We start from the raw sequence: 17113 nt of genomic DNA, 5'->3' as shown, positions 1-17113 counted from the left end.
CCAAGAGTCTAGGACAATGGGTGAGCAATATGGGAAGTAGTCAGTGCAGCTTATTATAAATGTTCAAATATATCACAGTCAAAATATAGTACAATAATATTCAGAACATCAGTGGCAGATACTGAAAAAACTTCAAGGCAAAAAAAAAAAGCAAGCTTCATAACAAAGGATTGGAAATCAGAATGACATTGGTCTTCTCAATTATGCCTCTTGAAATTAGAAGTTAACAGACGTCTTGAAAACTCTGAGAGTAAGTGATCTTCAACTTAGAACCCTAAATAAAATAAAGCAAAATATATTAGACCTAGGACACAATGGATATCACATGAGGCAGTAGTAAGACAAAAAAAGAATCCCTGGCTGACACTGTGTGCCTAATCCAGAGGGCAATTTGTTTGAACAAAATGGGAAGCTCTAGGAGGGAGGACTGATTTAGTTGTGTATTTGCAACCTGGTATTAACAAGCTTTAGCAAATTTGAAAAAGAAAGTATGCCCCAAAGGTGCCCACCTAATCCACGAAACTTTCTAATGTTAGTGCAAACCTAAAGGGTGAATTGAAGCATGCTGAGTTCGAGAATAGTTTATTGAAGACAAAATAAAGCCCCATGGAGATGGCTTAGTGGGGAAAATGCACTTCTTGCACAAGCTTGATGACCCGAATTCCACCCCAGGAACTCACATAAAAAGCTGGATGTGGTGACACACATATGGAATCCTGGCACTTCTATAGAGAGATTGGAAGCAGAAACATGAGAATTGCCCAGAGCTCACACAGCACAGCAACAGAGAAAGCCTGCCTCGACAAGGTAGAAGGGGAGAATCATCTCCCCACCCCCCAGTTGCCCTGTGACCTTCACACACATGGTGTGGCCTGTGCACATTTGCACCTGCACTCACACACACTCCCCCCTCCATAGAGCTAATTTAAAATTTCGTCTCATGTATGAGGGAGGTTTGCCAGAGTGCAGGTGAAGTGCCTGCAGAGGGTAGAAGAGGAGGTCAGATCCCCTGGAGCTGGAGTTACAGGAGGTTGTGAGCCATCCAGCAGCTCTCTGGTACTACAAAATTAATTCTAAAGATGATTAACATATGAAAGAAACCAATGACAGAGGAGAAAGACTGGAAACTCCTAAGCCAAGACTACATGTAAAGGACAGAGCATATGCAGGAAAAGTCACAACCCACAAATGCAAAAGGCTGGTAGTATGTAATGACCCAAAAAGGGTCGTGACTCTCCAGCCCCAAGCCTTTGTGCTTCCAACCTTTCCCAAATCTCCAGCACACTTCCACCTTCAGAAAGTACTTTTTTTTGGTTTTTTGAGACAGGGTTTCTCTGTGTTGCTTTGGAGCCTATCCTGGCTCTCCCTCTGGAGACCAGGCTGGCCTCGAACTCACAGAGATCCGCCTGCCTCTGCTGCCTCCTGAGTGCTGAGATTAAAGGCGTGCACCACCAACGCCCAGCTTCAGAAAGTACTCTTAATAGACACTATTTATACTACTATGCATGCATCCCTACTCAAATTCTTTGTTCTGAAACACAAGAACCTGGACATTTCAGCGGTGCCTTCTGGACTCTGGTCTATGCTAAGAACATCCTCCAAATGGTGTCCAAGGCTACTTGTGTTTACATATAAGAGACTATAATTTTTTCACTGTATTCTAAGTATTTATCCTATGACCACAGAAAAGTGTATCTCTCACCCCTCATCAAAGAAGCTTCTTTTTGCAGCAGAGAGAGACCATCACAGAGATACACAACTACTCAAATGCAGAGAACAACTGTCTATGAGGTGTCCAGACCCACTGGTAAACCTACAACACACTCCCTACAGCTAAGACGCAGGGAACATTGTAGAGGAGGAAGCAGAAAAAAATTCAAGAGTCAGAGGACCAGAAGTCTGCTGTGAGACTGTGTCCTTGACGTACGACAGGGAAGCTACACCGATGACATCATAAAAATAGGGTTCTGGTGTCTGAGATTCCAAGGTGACTCCAGAAGACAGGTTAAAGGCAATGAGTTTAGTCTGTGCTTTCAGTCAAAGCAAAGGAGTCAAAATGGACACAAAACGAAGTGGGAGGTGCCAGCTTAGGTCCTGCTGTGGTTACCTTTCTGGTACAAGCGTGGAATCAATGCTTTTAGCAAAAACAGCTTCTACATGCCTGTTTCATTCTGAGTTCTAGGACTGCATACAAATAAATTGGTGTTATTTTAGCCACTGTTGATGCTATTTTATTCTAGCAGCAATAGGAGACTGATACTTAGGAAACTTAAATGGTTCCCTTTTCTTCTTCTTTTGTGATAGGATTTCATGTCACCCAGCAATTGAGTCATTCAGGAAAGTGGGCTGTTTTACTTTGTTTCTTGCTGTGATAAACATCGTGACTAGGGGCTGGTGAGATGGTTCAGTGTTGAGATGGCTAAGTGCACTGGCTGCTCTAGGAGAGGACTCAGTTTGATTCCTAGAACCACATGCCAGTTCACAACCAGCTGTAACTCCAGTTCCAGGGGATTCAACACTGTCTTCTGACCTCTATGGCTACCAGGCATGCTTGTGGTACACAGGCAAAACACCCCTACACATCAAAATAAAGATAAATAAATCTTTAAAATGACCAAAAGCGATTTGGGGGAAAGGGTATCCAGATTATAATCCATAATGAAGGAAACTCAGGGCAGAAACTGAAGCATAAATCACAGATGAGCTTACTGGCTTGCTCCTTGTGACTTGCTCAGTTTGCTTTTCTTTTTTTTTATGGGGAGGACGTTGTTATTGTTTTTGGTGGTGGTGGTTGTTTTGAGGGTTTGTTTGCACTTTTCTGGCCTCCATCATTATTGCATGCATGTGTTGCACAGACATACACATAAAATATGATTTTTCAAAGGTGAAGTTAAATTAACACCTTGCTGATGACTTGAAGGCATAGAGAGAAAAACCTAAAGACTCCACACAAAAAGAATTAGAACTGATAAATGAATTCATCAAAGTAGCAGGATATAAGATTAATATACATATCTGTACCTTTTCTATACACCGATAATGAATTTTAAAATAAAAAGTCATGAATGCAGACCAGTGAAATATCTTAGCAGATAAAGGCACTTGTCCCACAACCTGATGACTTGAGTTTGATCCCCAGAATGTATGTAAATGTGAAAGGAGAACTGACTCCAAAGTTGTGCTCTAGCCTCTACATATGCACATTAGCACAAGAGTGTACCCCCACATAATACACATACAGTGATAATAAATAAAATTGAATTAAAAATAATATGCAAAAACAGAAGAAGACAACCAATTTAGATGTATGCATGTGCATTCCCACATATGAACATGTATTAACACACAAAGCACTCCATATACACATGAAATCACAAATGCAATCCTATTCATAACAGTCACGAGAAACAAAATACATAGGAATAAATTTAACTAAGGAAGTAAAAGACCTCTACAATAATAAAAAAAAAGGGCCAGGCAAGGTGGTGTATGCCTATTATCCTAGCACTTGAGAGGAAGGAGCAGGCAGATCTCTAACTTTGAGGCTAGCCTGGTCTCTACATATTGAGTTCCAGAACAGTAAGGACCACAGTGTGAGACTCTGTCTCAAAACAAAACCCCAAAAGAAAGAAATAAAAATAATCAACCAGACACAGGATCCTGGGTATAGAATAGGGGGCCACAAAAATAAATTCATGCCATTCACTGTCAATTGATTTTCAACAAAGCTACCAAAAATAGACATTAGAGAAAAGTAGCCTATTCCACAAAAGATGATGGGAACACAGGATAACCACACACAGATGTTTGAATCTTTCCCGTCTCCCACCTTGGGCAGAAATGAAAATGGATTAAGCACCTTAAAGTAAAACCAGAAACTCCAAAACTATCAGGGGGAAGCATTTTAAGATTTTGATGTAGGTAATGATTTCCTTGATAGGACTCAAAAAGCACAGGAAATACAAAGATTGACAAACAGGATTATGTGAAATTAAAAGGCTTTGCATGTCAAATGAAACAATAAACAGATTGATAAGAAACCTACAAAATGTGAGAAAATCTTTGACAGCTATTTATCTGACAGAAGGTTTAACATCCAGATATATAAAGAACCCAGGCAACTAAATAATCCAATAAAGGGGGGGGGGGGCGCAAATGTCCTCTGGTTGCTAGGAGGCATTCAAAAAAGGCAGACAGTTCCTTTTTTGTCCATTAGGTGGAGCAAGAAAGCTCTAGAAGACTACCAGTCAAAACATGAGCAGGAGAGCCAATTGTTGATGCAGTTGGAGGACTTAGAAGTTATCCCAGTCCACTTGGTGAGATGCATGCTAACATTTTTTTTCTAGGACAAAAACTATTTTCACATATAAACCCTGTATGAAAAAAAGAAATCCCCAAAACCTGCTTTCAGAGAGTTGGATAGTGAAAACTAAAATTAAAACACAAAATGTTTGGATACCTGACAAGCACTCTTGAAGCCATGACATTATTCTAATATTTTTTAGATAAAAGGTTCTCCAATTGAGGGCTGTAGAGATGTTTCAACTGATACGGTGCTTGCTCTGCAAGCATCATGATTTCAGTTCTGACGATTAAAACCCCTGGAAAAACTGGGTGCCATGGCAGTATTCATTCCTTTGCCTACCTCAGACTCCTGATTCCTCTGATGTTGGAGTTTGATTTTTTTGTTTTGTTTTTTTGAGACAGGGTTTCTTTGTGTAGCTTTGTAGACCAGGATGGCCTGTACTCACAGAGATCTGACTGTCTCTGCCTGAGATTAAAGGTGTGTGCCACCACTGCCCAGCTGTAGTTTGCATTTTAATGCCCCCAAAGGTTTCTGTGTATCAAGGAGATGCTCTTAGGAAGAGGTGGAAGCTTTAACTGGGGTCTAAAGAGAGGTCTTTAAGATGTTTTGGAGTGTAACATAGAAGGGGCTAGTAGGACCCTGGTTTCTTCCTTTTCTCTCTGCCCCCCCCCCATTGACCTATCGGTTTTTCGAGACAGGGTTTCTCTTCGTAGCCTTGTCTGTACTAGAATTTGCTTTGTACACCAGGCTGGCTTCAATCAACCTGCCTCTGCCCCACACATGCTAGGATTAAAGGCATGGGCCACCACAGCCAGGCCATGCTCCTTGTCCTTTGGTGTAAGCGTTTTAGGAGACCACATGGACCCAACACAACAAACCTGGACCAAAATGGACATGAATATATTGGGATGAACTATACTGGAACCTCTAAAACTAAGAGCTGGGGGAAACATTTCGCCCCCCCTTTTAATTTTGAGATCAGGTTTTGCTATGTTAGCTCAGGCTATCCTTGAGCTTCCTGGAGATTATGTATGTGAGCCATGCATCTTGTAAAACATTTTCTGGTTTTTCTATTTAAAAGTAGATCACCTATCCACAGCTAAGCACTGGGCCAAACTCCTGGAGTCCAGTTGTAGAGAGGGATGAGTGATAAGCAAATGGGTCAAGACCATGCAGGGAAACCCACAGAATCAGCTGACCTGAGCAAGTGGGAACTCACAGACCCTAGACTGACAGCTGTAAAAACCAGCATGAGACTGAACCAGGATCCCTGAATGTGGGTGTCAGCTGGGTGACTTGGGCAGTCTATGGGGCCGCTAGCAGTGTGACCAGTATTTATCCCAGTATATGAACTGGCTTTTTTGAGCCCACTCCCTATGGAGGGATACTCTCTCAGCTTAGATACATGGAGGAGGGCCTAGGTCCTGTCCCAAATGATGTGACAAACTTTGATGATCTCCCATGGGAGGTCTCACCCTCCCTGAGGAGTGGATGGGGGTGGGATGGGGAGATGGTGGGGGAGTGGGAAGACAGGAAGGAGAGGGAACTGGGAGTGGTATATGTAAAATAAGATTGTTTTAAAAATAAAAAAGTAGATCACCTAAGACTATGGTTCTCAGCCTTCCTAATACTGCAACACTTTAATACTGTTCCTCATGTCGTGGTGACCCCCAACCATAAAACTATTTTCGTACCTACTTCCTAACTGTAATTTTTCTACTGTTATGAATTGTATCAAAAATAGATGATGAAATAGATCAACTGTGGTTCCTAGTTAGTGAGTGGGATCTTCAACAGAGGTATATTTACGTATACTGAGACAACTGATTCAGTGAGATCAGAGGGTCAGGAATTAGGCATTCAACAGGGCAAATGGCACAGGGCACTTGAGATGACACTGGGCAAACATGTGCATTGATATGAAAGCATGAGTATGGGGGTGATGGCTCAATGGTTAAAATATTTGTTGTGCAAGCCTAAGACCTAAGTTCAGATCCTTAAAAACCTCTATTCTGACCTCAGACGGTGGAAATGGGGGATCCCCAAAGCAATCTGGTTAGCAAGAATAGCCATATTAACAAACTCTAGGTTTTATTGAAAAACCTTGCCTTGAGAACTGGAGAGTCATCATGTACTGCTCTTGCTGAGGATCTGAGTTTTATTCCTAGCACCTACATGGAGACAACCATCTGTAACTCCAATTCCAGGGGATCTGATGCCTTCTTCTGTCCTGTGTGGGCACCAGTCAGCCATGTGGTACACATGCATTCATCCAGGCAAAACACTCAAACATATAAATCAAAGAAAAAAAAAAGACAGAATCGATTTTTTAATTGCTACATAAATAGAGTGGGTAATCAAGAGTGGTTCCTAACATCAACCTCAGGCCTCCACAAGAATGCACACATGTGCAGCCATACATATACACAAACATCTATACTCGCATGTGCAACATAAAAGGCTCTCTAAGAGGCCCAAAGATTACAAACATGACACCAACAGGTCTTGCCCTCTACCCTTCCCTCTCCATTACTAAACCATTAGATTACATTCCTAAAGCTAATCTCCAAGGTCTATTCCCTTATTTGGCCACATATACCTAACCAAAACACCAAGGTCCAGCTATCAAAATGCATTATTTGGCTACACTGACTAACATGTCCAATCAGGGCTTACCAAGTCACCCTAGCACAGACTTCTCTTTTTCTCCTTAAACTCTACTCCTGCTAGCCAGGCAGTGGTGGCACACACCCTTAATCCCAGAACTCAGGAGGCAGAGGCAGGCAGATCTCTGAGTTCAAGCCCAGCCTGGTCTACAGAGTGTCAGGACTGCTAGGGCTGTTACACAGAGAAACTCTGTCTCAAAAAACAAACAAACAAACAAACAACTAACTCCTGAAGAGACACCTACTGCTGTCTTTGCCCAAACCAGAGGCAGTCCCTCATCCCTACTTATCCCTCCAGGATAAGAACATAGTGTCTGGGTGTGTTCTGTTGTGCCTACTCCAAGGCACCCATCACAACACACACACACACACACACACACACACACACACACACACACAAATGGCAAAAGATAAATAAGCCATATGGCATATTGGGATAGGTGTCAAGTCGCTTGATCCATTCTGCTGGGAGGGTGGTTGAACAGGGAAATGAGCACACAGAAAATGTGCACTATCATTCCTCTAGGAAAAATACTCCTGTCAGATTGGTTACAAAACAGATGTGAAGCTGATGGTGAAGTGGAGTAACCAGAACTCTCATGCATTGTTGGTGAAAGTATAAAATGCTGAAGATACTCAGGAAAATAGCTTGGTATTTTATTACAGAGCTGTCAATATGATCACATGACCTGACAATCCTACCCCTGGAAATTTACTTGCATGAAATAAATTTAGGCTCAAGTAAAGATTTAGTTTGTTAGTGATTGCCAAAACATGGAAGCAACATATGCTTATCAAGTAGTGAGGAGACACTAAATGATGGTATATCCAGACAATAAAATACTGCTTAGAACTAACAAAGAATGGATTTGGAGCAGTGAGGGGAGGGACTCTTTAATGACGAAAAATTGTGAGATTCACACAAGTTTTTTTTTTCTTTTTTTCCAAGACAGGGTTTCTCTGTGTAGCCTTGGCTGTCCTCAATCTAGTTCTGTAGACCAGGCTGACCTCCAACTCACAGAGATCTGCCTGTCTCTGCCTCCTGAATGATGGCATATGCCACTGTCACCTGGCATGTTGTTATTGTGTTTAGTAAGTATTCACAATAATAAACAAGTACTTACATAACCAAAGAATGAAATTTAAGGTACATGGATGAATCTTAAAAAGCCAATCTTAAGATGCCAGATAATACTGCCCATGTGCTGTATAAGCCTATGTATATGACATTCCAGAAAATGCAGAACTATGGGTATAGAAACATATTGTTACCCAGGTGTGCACACACCTTTCATCCTAGCACTTGGGAGGCAGAGGCAGGTAGATCTCTATGAATTTCAGGACAGCCAGGGATACATAGTGAGACACTGTCTCAACAAACAAAAACAGAAAAAGGGGGGAGAAAGCACATTGTTAAGTAATGAAAGGATAAGACACGAAATAAACCTAAGCCAGAGATGTAGCTCAATGGTAGATCACCTGCTTAGCATGAAGGAGTCTGAGGTCAGTCACAATAGCCACCCCCCAAACTGGACATACCATCTGAAAAGACATTTCACACAAAAATATGAAAAGCGCTCAATACCATTAGCTTTCAGGGAACTATGCAGATTTAAACTACAACAAAGAGCATGTAATCCTAGCCATGGTGGCTATTACAGAGATAATGCTGGCAAGGGTGTCAATAAGGAACTCTTTGACATTGTTGGTAGGAATGTAAATTAATCCAGCCAGTATGGAGTATCCTCAGAAAATTAAAAACACTGCTTCTAGGAATAGATGCAAAGGAAATGAAGTCTGCAAGCCAAAGAGATAGCTGCACACTTGCATTAATTGGGATACTGCTGATAGTGTTATGGTATGGAACCAATCTAAATGCCCTTTGAGAGTTGTTATAGAGGGCCAGTGAGGTGGCTCAGCAGATAAAAGTGCTTGCCTTCCAAGCCCGAAGACCTGAATTCTATCATTGGATCCTCTGAAGGAGATAGTAGACTTCTGAAAGTTATCCTCTAAATCCTCTAACCTCTACACACACAGGTCTGGACACATACACACGCGCGCGTGCGCACACACACACACACACACACACACACACACACACACACACACACACACACACACAGAGAGAGAGAGAGAGAGAGAGAGAGAGAGAGAGAGAGAGAGAGAGAGAGAGAGAGAGAGAGAGAGATTTAAATTACAGGAAGGAGAGTAGATAAATAAGACAAAGGTCAGTCAGTAAGACATGCACGAAGACCTGAGTTTGAATCTCCAGCACCCACATAAAAGCCAGCTCTGGTGACTTGTGCCTGTAATTCCAGTGCTGGAGAGATGGAGACAGGCATGTCCCTGAAGTACACTGGTTAGTCGGTCCATCCAATCAGTGAGTTCTAGTTTCAGTGAGAAGCCCTGTCCTAGCAATTAAAGGTAAGAGCAATTAAGGAAGACAAATGATGTCAATCTCTTGCCATCACAACAGGCATACACATGCACCCACATGAATACACACACACACACACACACACACACACACACACACACACACACACACAGACCCAGAGCCCATACATGAAAATATAGCATATATATGCACAGAAAGTGGGCATTGTTTAGTCACAAAAATAGTATGTTTGCAGAAACTGAACTGGAGGACATCATATTACATGTCACAAGACTGACACAGAAAAGCCAAGTGTTGGTTTTTTTTTTTTTCTGTTAAAACTAAAAAAGTAGCCGAGTAGTGGTGGTGCATGCCTTTAATCCAAGCACTTGGAAATCAGGGACAGGTAGCTCTCTGTGAGTTTGAGGCTAGTCTGGTTTACAGTGTGAGTTCCAGGACAGCCAGGGCTGTTATACAAAGAACCATGTCTCGAAAACCCAAAAAGAAAAAATAAAGTCAAACTAAATGTAGAATTATTTAACAGAGCTTGAAAAGGGTGTCTCTGTGGAGGGGGAAAAGAGGTTGGGTTTGACCAATACATATGTATGGATTGATACATTACAATGAACCCCATTCATATTCATAATATGTGACTCAAAACTGATAAAAATATTTAAAAAGTGTTATTTGAAAGGGGCTGAAGGTGAAGAGAGTATAGAACCCACTAAGAAGCACAAAGGAACTTTTGCAGGTGATACTCTCTATTTTGATTGTATCAGTGGTTACATTCAGGTCTATATTGATCAAACTCATTTTAGTGTACAATGTAAAAGGTAAATATCATTTAACACAATAAACCTAACTTTTAAATTTTTAAAAATTAATTTCGTGCATGGATGTTTTGCTTTTATCATCAGTGTCTATGCACCATGTGTGTGCCTAGTGACCAGAGAAGCCAGAAGAGGGAGCTGGATCCCCTGAGACTAGACTTAGAATTATGAGCCACCGTCTGGGTCTAGGAATTGAACCCAGTTCCTCTGGGTCAGTGCTTTCAACCACTGAGCTATCTGTCCAACCCACCTGACTTTAAAGTATTAATTCCAGGGACTGGGGCTATAGCTCAGTGGTAGAATACTTGCTATCATATATGTGGTCCCAGGTCAGTCTCCAGTATGACAAAAAAATCTATTGCTTCAGTCAGACGTGGTGGTGTATGCCTATATCCTAGCAGTTTGAGAGGTAGAGATATGATAAACAAGTTCAGGGCCAGCCTGAGCTACACAACAGTCTTTCCTCCCAAAATGAAGCAAAACTATCTGACTGGTTCTGATTCCTGGCTTGTAACTGGTGAAGATGGACAAGTTACTCTCCTCCTCTGTGTCTTGGCTTCATCAGCTATTAAATGAGGACAAGACTATTTATATTGAATAGGTCTATATTACGATGAAATGAGTCTGTATCTGTAAGTGTTCATACCATTGCCCAGTACTGAAAACACATGCACTGCAATTGTGCCTATTTACCTGGTGTTCTCTCTCCCCGTCTCCCCCCCACAGCCCCGTGTCCCGTGTGTGTGTGTGTGTGTGTGTGTGTGTGTGTGTGTGTGTGTGTGTGTGTGTGTGTGTGTGTGTGTGTGTGTGTGTGTGTGTGTGTGTGTGCGGGTGTAGGTCAGAGGTGAAACTTGGGGATGATTACTAGGGAGCCATCCACCTTGTTTTCTGAGACTCTTTCACTGGCATGGAACTCACCAAACAGGCTAGACTGCCAGGGAATCCCCAGAAATAGATTTAAAGAAAAAAACCCCCACAAAATCTGATAAGACTGCCTAGATTCTGAGACCCTATATGAATTAGGCAGCTATAATTGAGATTATGATTACAGCAAGAACACTTTTGGAGTTGTTAGTTTCAGAATAAGAAGGGTAGTAAGACATTTAGATGGAAGGCTTTTTGTTTTTGTTTTTACAAGATAGGGTTTCTGTGTGTAGTTTTGGAGCCTGTCCTGGCACTTGCTCTGGAGACCAGGCTGGCCTTAAACTCACAGAGATCCGCCTGCCTCTGCCTCCCGAGTGCTGGGATTAAAGGCATGCGCCACCAACACCCAGCTGATGGAAGTTTTTAAATAGTTATTTTTAATGTGTCTTAGTGGGTGCCTGAAGAAACCAGAAGGTGTCAGATCCCATGGAGCTGTAGTTACAGGCAACTGTGAACTGCCTGATGGAGACGTTGGAACCTGAATCTTGGCTCTCTGGAAGAACAGCAAGTGCTCTTAACCACTGAATCATCTCTCCAGCCCCTGGATAAAACCTTTTACCTGAAAAAAATGGAATATGTAGAGTTCAAAGTTAAAACTTACTTCTTTTGGTTTTGCAAGACAAGGTTTTCCTGGAAATCAACTCTAGACCAGGCTGACATCAAACTCAAAGTGATCTGCCTGCCTCTACCTCCTGAGTGCTAGGATTAAAGGCATGCACCACCACTACCCAACACTTTTTTTAAAAAATGTTTTAAATAATATTTTCATATAATATGTTTTGATCATATTCTTTCCCATCTCCCAACTCCTTCCAGATCCTCTCCACTTACCCATCCTCATGTTCTTTCTCAATCTTTCAGAGAGCGAAATATTAACAAAAAATGAAAATCAACACAGATAAACTAAAATCAGTAAGGCAAGCAAGCTCACTCACCCAAACAAAAATACACAAAAAATCCACAAAGCCCATTTGACACATGGGCACAGAGTCAGCCCTGGAGCACAGATGGGGCATGAAATGTCCACTGTTGAAAACTTATTTTACCTTTTGGAACAGGCATCAATTACAAATAGCTTCTTCGTTAGTGGTGGGACTTTGGGTCCATTTCCTGTTCTTAGTCCTGGAATTTTTGTTTGGTTTCAATCTGTGCAGGTTTTGTACACGCTGTCACAGTCTTTGTTAGTTCTGTGTATCACTCTATGTTATAGCTGAGGTTCCATTGTTCAGATACACACTTTCTTTAGCTATTCTTTGTCAATGGCACTTGGTTTATACCTTTTTGCTCTTCTGACTAATGCTACAAAGAACACTGACACAAAGATATCTGAGTTAGTGTTTTCTTTAAATGTGTGTGTGTATGCCCATAAGTTGCCTAGCCATATGGTAATTCTATGTTTTTCTGGGGAACATTGTTTTTATTCTTCTATCATACAGTTTACCTCTCCCTCCACTTCTCCCAGTGGCCCCTCCCCTCTTCCCCAGATCCACTCTTCTTCCTTTTCCCTTCAGAAAACAGCAGGCCTCCCAGGGATATCAACTGAACACAGTATAACAAGTTACAATAAGATTAGGCACAGACCCTCAGATCAAGGCTGGATGATGTAACCTAGGAAGAGGAAAAGGCTCCCAAGATCAGGCAAAAGAGTCAGAGATAACCACCACCCCCCACCCACACTCCTACTGTTCTCCTACAATCCCCCCCATCTTCTGTCGGGTTCCCCTGGCTCCACCTAATGTTTAGCTATGGGTTTCTGCACCTGCTCCCATCTGCTTCTAGAGGAAGCCTCTCTGATGATGACTGGACAAGACACTGATCTATGAGTATAGAGAATATCATTAGGAATCATTTCATTGACATTTTTTTGCCAGTCATGTTAGGTTCTCCCCTGGGTGTCTGAACCATCCAGCTTCTTCCTGGCCATCCAGGCAGTGTCATGGGCTCTCTCTTGTGGTATGAGCCTCAAGTTAGACCAGTCACTGGTTGGCCACTCCCATAAGTTCTGTGTCACCTTTACCCCAGCACATCTTGCAGGCAGGACAAACTGTAGGTCAAAGGTTTTCTGACTGGGTTGGTATTCCAGTCTCGCTGCTGGAAGCCATGTATGGTTATAGAAGTTGGACGGTATAGGCTCTGTAACCCCCATTACTAGGAGTCTTAACTAGAGTTGCCCTTTTAAATTACAGGTAGTTTCCACTGCACCAGGGTTTCCACATTGCCCCCCCCACCTCCCGCCATGCCCTCCAATCCCAATTATCTCTCCTTGTACTCTCACCTCTCAACCTGATTCCTCCCATTCCCATCCCCACCCACCACCACCAGTCCACCTGCAACATTTGTTCTAATCTCCTTCCCAGGGAGATCCATGTGCCCCCCACACTAGTGCCCTCCTTGCTACTTAGCCTCTCTGGGTTTGTGGATTATAGCATGATTATCTGGGGAACATCTTGGCAACTACTTTTTCCTCCACAATTGTTAAGAAACCATTAAGTGAAACACATTGTGTTTCTTGCAGTATCTCACACAAATTGTCACCAGCAATCACCTCTCAATATTGAAGTCACTTTCTTCTTTACTAAATATAAAGTATTATTACAAGGGATTAGAAACCAAGGTAATAATTTCCTTTAGAAATTTATCAGTAGGACCAGGAATGGTGGCTCATGCCTGTAATTCCAACATTTAGGGCACAGAGGTAAAGAAAATTACCTGCAAAGTTTAACTTGTTTTTTTTAAATATCAAACAATATGTACAGCAAAAATAACTTCCTAAATTTTAACATTATAATTCAGGCCTTTGAAAGAATGTTTAGCTTTCTGGAAATGGGATTCTATGCCTTGTCCAATATAATAGATGCAAGTGAATGTCATACTAATTTAAACATGTTTCATCCATGTTTATGTCAATCTGCAAAGACCAAATATACATTAAGTATAATCTCAACTACCCAAAAAGCTCAGAGACTAATGAGAAATAGAAAAATATTATAGCAATTATTTGAGCAGCAGGTTTATGATATTTCTTCCATTTTCATACCATTTCAAGAAATGGAATTCTTAAGATCTAATGAACACTCTAATTAGCAATTATGAACCAAGGCATGCCTGTAATCCCAGAACCTGGGAAGTGGAGGCACATACAACAAAGTTCAAGATCAGCCATGGCTATCCAGCAAGTTCCAGGTTGGTCTGGAACATGTGAAGTCCTGCCCCAAAAACTGGAGAGGGAGGTAGTGGGAGGATGGAAGAGGGGATAGGGAGGGAGGGGGAGGAAGTGACTCTAAACCTCAACAGCCAAAACCAGAGAGGTGCTCTAATGAACAAAATGACATGGTAGAAAGAAACAAGTCAGGGTTGGCTTAATGGGATTTGGCTACCATCTCTGATTTCTTTGAAGGTTAGATGTTACAATTAGATAGCATAGGTTTGGGTGTAATGACATGTAAAAGTTTAACTCAATTTTGAGTCTAAAGTCTTTAATGATTATTTTATTAATAGGGAAAGATGAAGGTTTTGTCTTTAAAAGACAATGTGTAGCTCAGGCTGTCCTTGACCTTGAACCTGACCCTGTGAGGCCACCACAACTAGCTTGTCTTCCTTAAAAATAAAGTGACATCTATTTAACTTGTATATAACTATGTTACACCTTGCAAGTCAATAATTTATACTAAAATGTCAATACTCTACATAAAAAATTCACCATTTCTTATAATGTGGGAGGGGGAAGAGCAGGCAATGAAACCCCATTGGGCTACAGTGAAGCAGAGATCCTAATGAAGGTAATGCTTGTTCACGTTTCTAGTGACTGACATTCAGTGAAGGGTAGGATGAAATGTTCTTACCACTTTAAGAGAATGACTTTCATAACAATGATAGGTGTTTTGTTATGTGAAAGAGCAAACCACAGACCCTCCAAATTTCACCAGTTACAGAGTGTTAACAATGAGTAAATATGCTTCTAGCCTCTGCATTCATATGTATGCCCAGTAATAATAGCAGCAATCACTCACTATATTATGATTTTAATTATATCCAATAGAAAAAGAATCATAAGTGAAATTGTAGAAATTGTAGAAGCTGCTGATGTAGGATGCTGTCAGGCATTAGTATCACACTAAGAACTACTGTGTAAAAGTCAAGAAGCTGTGAAAAAGGTATTGGTTATTAGAGTCTGTCTTAGTCACTGTTTTATTGCTGTGAAGAGAAGCCATGACTAAGGCAACTTATAGAAAGCATTTGATTGGGGATTGCTTACAGTTTCAGAGGTTTAGTCCATGCCCATCATGGCAGGGAGCATAGCAGTAGGCATGGTGCTGGAGCAGTAGCTGAGAACTACATCCTGACACACAGTAGTTGGTGGCATGGAAGGGGGGTAGGGGGAACTGCAGGCATGAGCTTTTGAAACCTCAAAAACTACCCCCATTAACATACTTCCTTTAACAAGGCCACACCTCCTAATCCTCAAATAATGCCGTGCCTGTGCATTCAAATATATGAGCCTATGGGGCCATTCTTATTCAAACCACCAAAGTGTTACTTACCCAAGTGTTCCACCATGGGCTGTACATTCATGCCTTCCGGATTACAACTTTAGATTTTTATGATTTAACCTAACAGGAGAGCATAGAGGATGGTTGTAGTACTCATCCCATTTCCCTCCACATGCTTCAATTTGTCAAGAATGTTTTTGTCAAAATTTCTAACATTTACTTTCTGTTCAACAACTATGATTCAGTTTCAGTGTCTTGGTTCTATCTTCATGGGTTCGGAACTTACAACCATCTGTTGTGCTGGAGCTTTGTAGGGGAACCTGGTATTCCCTTTCCTCTGGGCCCTACATTCAGGATTGCTGGACCAGCTAAAGGTGTCCCTTCTTTCTGTAGCTTTGACTTCCCTAAACTGCTTCAGCACCTCAGGAATGCCTAGTCACTCTATGCTGGAGTCCCAAAGGCAGCACAGGGGGTTTATCTTCACTTTCCTCCACATGGCCTGGTCACCCTGTCAGCTCTGGTCATGTTGGATGCTCTCTGTTACCCAGACTTGCCACCTGTTTCTTTACTAGGTGATACTTGGGTGAAAGGGTTTGAAGTCATGCATCTTGATATGTAACACCTAGCTGTATTCCCATCTACTCCCTTCTTTGTCTGGTGGCTACTAGATATTATGTACTTGGCTGTTGCTAGCTCATACAGAGACTGTCTGACAGCTTTACTTTTGTTTGCTCCTACCTAGATGCATTACCACCTTTCTCTAAAAAAGTGTTCAAGGGATGGAGACACAGTTCAATGATAAAGCATTTACCTAGCAAATGTGATTCCTTGAGTTTCAGCCCAGGCATCATCAAGCAAACATCAAAAATGGGAGTTCATTAACTATACTGTACTGGCTAGTTTTATGTCAACAAAACACAAGCTAGTCATCGGAGAGGGAGCCTAAATAGAGAAGATGCTTCTGAAGATCAGACTGAAGGTAAGCCTATAGGGCATTTTCTTAATTAGTGGTTGATGGGGGAGGGCCCAATCCATGGTGGGTGATGCCATCCCTTCTTATAGGAAAGCAGACTGAGGAGCAAGCCAATAAGCAACACCCCTCCATGGCCTCTGCATCAGCTCCTGCCTCCAGTATAAGTTCCTACCCTCACAGCTTTTGACGATAAACTGCTATATGGAACTGAATGAAATAAACCCTTCCCCCCCCACACACACTGCTTTGGGTCATGGTATTTCATCACAGCAATGTAGCCTTAAGACATTAACTACAACAAGTTTAGGTTGGTATGCATCTATTTAAAGTGTTTTAATGAGCTGGGTGGTAGTGGAAAATACCTTTAATCCCAGCACTTTGGAGACAGAGGCAGGCAGATCTCTGTGAGTTCAAGGCCAGCCTGGTCTACAGAGCTAGTTCCAGGACAGCCAGTGCTGTTACACAGATAAACCCTGTCTTGAAAAAAATAATAAAATTTTCATGTAAATACATTTTCAATAGAAAAAAATAAAAAAGCCAGACATAG

The 17113-nt window shown here is 41.7% G+C and overlaps 1 protein-coding gene across 2 annotated transcripts in view; it reads right to left on the bottom strand.

Annotated features, from left to right (window-relative positions):
- Positions 1 to 208: 208 nt before the first annotated feature.
- The window catches only part of Bclaf3 (BCLAF1 and THRAP3 family member 3), a 78751-nt gene continuing 61846 nt past the window's right edge, over positions 209 to 17113 (bottom strand). For both annotated transcript variants that reach the window (XM_035449853.1, XM_035449855.1), the window contains exon 12: positions 209 to 274. In XM_035449853.1, coding sequence (XP_035305744.1) covers positions 224 to 274 — 51 coding nt within the window. In that variant the 3' untranslated portion in view covers positions 209 to 223. The remainder of the gene's footprint in view (positions 275 to 17113) is intronic.

Source organism: Cricetulus griseus, chromosome X (assembly GCF_003668045.3).
Source record: "Cricetulus griseus strain 17A/GY chromosome X, alternate assembly CriGri-PICRH-1.0, whole genome shotgun sequence".
Classification (NCBI taxonomy): Eukaryota; Metazoa; Chordata; class Mammalia; order Rodentia; family Cricetidae; genus Cricetulus; species Cricetulus griseus.
Note: the sequence above shows the minus strand (reverse complement) of the source record. Positions and strands in the feature narration are given on the sequence as shown.